Source organism: Protomyctophum bolini, assembly GCF_963924005.1.
Source record: "Protomyctophum bolini genome assembly, chromosome: 4".
NCBI lineage: Eukaryota > Metazoa > Chordata > Actinopteri > Myctophiformes > Myctophidae > Protomyctophum > Protomyctophum bolini.
The window spans coordinates 48,091,178-48,095,918 of record NC_137865.1 but is presented as its reverse complement, the minus strand read 5'-3'; the positions used below and the strand labels follow the sequence as shown (position 1 = coordinate 48,095,918).

General features: G+C 41.4%; 1 protein-coding gene across 1 annotated transcript; it reads left to right on the top strand.

The window, feature by feature from the left end:
* The first annotated feature begins 297 nt into the window (after positions 1-297).
* LOC308313801 (E3 ubiquitin-protein ligase TRIM39-like) lies at positions 298-4,311 on the top strand. The gene is made up of 2 exons (XM_080761128.1): positions 298-348; positions 2,199-4,311. Exon 2 carries the CDS (start codon positions 2,208-2,210, stop codon positions 3,852-3,854), a length of 1,647 nt encoding a protein of 548 aa, XP_080617254.1. The 5' UTR covers positions 298-348; positions 2,199-2,207; the 3' UTR covers positions 3,855-4,311.
* The last annotated feature ends 430 nt before the right edge of the window (positions 4,312-4,741 follow it).

Sequence of the window (4,741 nt, the reverse complement as noted above, 5' to 3'; positions counted from 1 at the left end):
CCAGTAGGGTGTAGGCTACTGCAGAGTAATCCAGTAAGAGAGTGGTGGCACTGCAAAGCGGGTGCCTAATGCCTATAGCGCCATAGTTCCAAACATTGCTCCTATATGGCTGGAACTATTCCATTGAGATAGAATGAGCACTTCCGCATTCCATTGTTACAATGCGAGTCAACGGGAGTGTCGTTACTCTGTCACTAGATCACTCCGGGCTACTGGCTGCTGCTGTTGCGTAATCTCAATGACGTTTCAAAAACGAAAGTTAAAAACCACAGCACTGAGACAACAGAGCTACGTGGATCAAATCAACAGGATTTTCTATAAACGGGAAGGAATTACAGACATTGACAGGTGAGCATAGTTACATAAAACTGTTCTATACATACAGAAAGCAGACCATATTTTCTGTTTAGCTGTGGTTCATAGCCTATTGTGTGGTTCTACAACATAATGGAGTGTTTTCAGTGAGGTGGATGCATTTAAAACTATACTAGCTTGATCAGGGTTTTGGTAAAGTATCCTTTAAGAAGTATGTTTACTCTAAATTGCATTTAGTGGTGCATTTAGTTGCGCGCGCGTGTGTGTGTGTGTGTGTGTGTGTGTGTGTGTGTGTGTGTGGAGACCAAGTTCACGTGTGGCTGTCAAAGAGGGGGAGAGAGATAGAGGCGGGGGGGGGGGGGGGGGGGGGGGGTGAGAGTCTGCGTGTGTGGTTAGGTCACTGGTTAGGTTGCTGTTCTTTGGTTATTAATTTGTTCATGTGGAGGCAGCTGCTATAAGCAATAATATGTCAACATTTTTATGACCTTTTTATTTTTTTTGGTATTCAGATAGCCAGCAATGGGTAGAACGCTCCAAAAATGATTTAGTCTCTGTCACACATCTAGGGGGCGCAATCTGCATTCAAAGATGTTCCTAGAAGCTTTAATTGTCATTGGTCGATTTGCCTGTCTGCTTCCTGACTGATTCGACCAATGACAGAGCATCTAGGGACATCTTTGACTGCAGATTGCGGTCTGACGTCATTTTGTAGTCCGACGTCATTTTGTAGTCCGGCGTAGCCCAATGACGTCACATTGTAGGCTCTACAGAGCCGAACCGACTTTTATTCGGCTCTAAAATAGGAGTATGAATCGGCCCTTATTGTAGATACGCCTCTGATGGGGACACAAAAGCGACACAAACAGTAGGAAATGTTTGTAAACAAATACCAAAATATCTGTAAACAAATGCCAAATGTTTATAAACAAATCCTATATGTTTATAAACAAATATTAAAATGTTTATAAACATATCCCAAATGTTTATAAATAAATATCAAAATGTTTATAAACAAATCCTATATGTTTATAATCAAATATCAAAATGTTTATAAACAAATCTTAAATGTTTATAAACAAATCCCAAATGTTTATAAACAAATATCAAAGTGTTTATAAACAAATCCTAAATGTTTATGAACAAATATCAAAATGTTTATGAACAAATATCAAAATGTTTATAAACAAATCCCATATGTTTATAAACAAATACCAAAATGTTTATAAACAAATCCCAAACGTAGCACTAAAGGTTAGAGATATACCTGCCAGACAGTAGGATACAAAGGCTGAAAGGCATGCATTTACAATCCAATGGGTGATTGAGGGTTGCGCAACGGCCAATCAGCTGTCCACTAATATCCATACCATTTTTTTCTCATTGTATGGATTTTGGCCAGGCCAGATTTGGACAGGCGGACGCCTGCCCTCGCCTGTCCTCGCCTTAGGGCCGATTCATACTCCTATATTACCGCTGTTTCGGCGCTGTAGTGCCAAAATGATTTCGGCTTGTCTAGAGTAAACTAGCCTGGTCTAGTGACGTCACATTGTAGGCTCTACAGAGCCAAATGACGTCACATTGTAGGCTCTACAGAGCCAAATGACGTCACATTGTAGGCTCTACAGAGCCAAATGACGTCACATTGTAGGCTCTACAGGGCCAAATGACGTCACATGGTAGGCTCTACAGCGCCGAACCGACTTTTATTCGGCTCTAAAATAGGAGTATGAATTGGCCCTTTATTGTAGATACAACTCTGATGGGGACACAAAAGAGACACAAACAGTAGGACACGGAAATATCTGGAGAGGGCGTTTATGTCAGGGCTAAAGTCCTGTCTAGGCCTATAAACAACTGACTTGATTTTCAACCTTTGCTTCCAGTGTGTAGAAATGGCGTCTGCCAGCAGCCTCCTGTCTGAAGAGCAGTTCCTGTGTTCCATCTGTCTGGACGTGTTCACCGATCCAGTCACCACTCCGTGTGGACACAACTACTGCAAAGCCTGCATCACACATTACTGGGACACTAATGATGTGTGTCAGTGTCCACTGTGTAACAAAAGGTTCTGTAAAATACCAGAGATCTTTGTCAATACTTTCATTTCTGAGTTGGTTGATCAGTTCAGGAAGTCAAAGCAGCTGAAAAAAACGTCCAACGCAATCCAGGAACCTGCTGAACCAGATGAAGTGTGCTGCGACATCTGCTCTGAGAACAAGCTCAAGGCTGTGAAGTCCTGCCTGGTGTGTCTGACCTCCTACTGTGAGACTCACCTGGAGCTTCATCAGAGAGTCACAGCGTTAAAACGACACAAGCTAATCGACCCTGTGAAGAACCTGGAAGACTTGATGTGTACGGAACATGACAGACCTCTGGAGCTGTTCTGTAAGACTGACAACGTGTGTGTTTGTCAGTTCTGCACTAAGTCAGACCACAAGTTACATCGCATTGTATCTCTGAAAGAGGAATATGATGGAAAGAAGGCTGAGCTGGGAAAGACGGAGGCCGAAGTTCAGCGGATGATCCAGGAGAGACAAGAGAAGATTCAGGAGGTCAAACAATCAGTAGACCTCAGCCAGAAAGATGCAGACAGAGAGATGGAAGACAGTGTGCAGTTCTTCACTGCTCTGGTGAGCTGTATTGAGAGAAGCCAGGCTGAGCTCATTCATGTGATTGAAGAGAAGCAGAAAACAACACAGAAACAGGCTGAAGGCTTCATCGAAGAGCTGGAAGAGGAAATCACTAAGCTGAAGAAGAGAAGCTCTGAGCTGAGGAAACTCTCACACACTGAAGACCACCTCCACTTCCTCCAGAACCTCCCGTCCATCAACATCCCTCCACCCACCAAGGACTGGACAAAGGTCAAGGTCCGTCAGTCTTCATATGTGGAGATCGTGAGCACAGCCGTGGCTCGGCTGGAGAAGACACTCAGTCAAGAGATGAAGAAGCTGGGTGGCGATGAGCTGAGGAGGATCCAGCAATATGCTGTGGATGTAACTCTGGACCCTGATACGGTACATCCCAACCTCATCCTGTCGGAGGATGGAAAACAAGTGAGTCACGGAGATGTAAAGAAGAACCTCCCAGACAACAGAGAGAGATTCTCCACGAACTACTCTGTTTTAGGAAAACAAAGCTTCTCCTCAGGGAAGTTTTACTACGAGATTCAAATAAAGGGGAAGACTGGCTGGACTTTAGGAGTAGCCAGAGAGTCCGTCAGCAGGAAGGGATCAGTTGAATTTAGACCGAGCTATGGTTACTGGGCAATCGTGTTGCAGAATGGAACGCTCTACAGCTACAGCACTGTTACTGACACTCCTGTCATCCTTACTGTGAGAGAGAAGCTCCAGAAAGTGGGAGTGTTTGCTGATTATGAGGAAGGTCTTGTCTCCTTTTATGATGTGGAGGCCAGAGTTCTAATCTACTCTTTCACTGGCTGCACCTTCACTGAGAAACTCTATCCATTATTCAATCCACATATGAACCAGAATGGTAAAAACTCTGTTCCCCTGACCATCTGTCCTGTCGGTTACACAAAGTAGACTCATCCTCGGCTTTCCATGAAAATATTGTGTTATATTTTCTCATCAAACTGTCAAATCCATCCAAAACTAAACGTTCTAACAATTATATTTTAAGAACTTAAATTAAATTTAACATCTCTGAAAATAATTATGGTTTGCAAAAGGCGTTCTCCTTTTGAAGATTTTAGGTATAAGACTTTGTTAAATTTGAGGTGAAAATCTGTTTTGTTATACTTTGTACTTTAGAGACATGCCATGATTCTGATGTTAATGATAATCTCTTTACAGTATGCAGCTGATGTTAATTATTAACTAGGCCTATACTTACTACAGTATGTAGCTACAGTATAAACTGCACACCACAGTGTATTTGTATGTTTTTATTAAATGTTCTTTTATTTTGTTTTAATAATGTATGCATGTACATAACAAAAAGTATCTTCATGCTTAACGCAGATTGTGGTAGACTGTTGATTATGCTCTCTGTCTGTCTGTTGACTAAAACTACGTTGTATGAAAAATGTCGACTACCTTTTTTCACTGAACTAAAATAACTATGATGAGTAAAACTGACACAATGTACTGCCAATAGAAACTAGACTAAAATGTTAGAACTAAGACAACTCATTTCATCCGTGGTTGTGTGCAGGTGTCATGGTCAGAAAATAGCAGATCTACAAGGTCACTACACGTCACAGAGCAATGCATTGTGAGCTTGTAGATCTAAACTAACTCAAATCTTATATGTAGACTAAAACTAAAACTTTAAAAAATGTAATGGAATTGTATTCTAAATACTATGACTCAAACTAAATCCAAATGTGTTGTCAACAACACAGGTTTAGAGTGTATGGTTATTTTTGATGTCATTATTGCTATAGAGTATATTTAATTTATTTATATTT

What these genes read in the sequence shown, in the direction of transcription:
- LOC308313801 (XM_080761128.1), top strand. Translation starts at nt 2,208, where the DNA reads ATGGCGTCTGCCAGCAGCCTCCTGTCTGAAGAGCAGTTCCTGTGTTCC.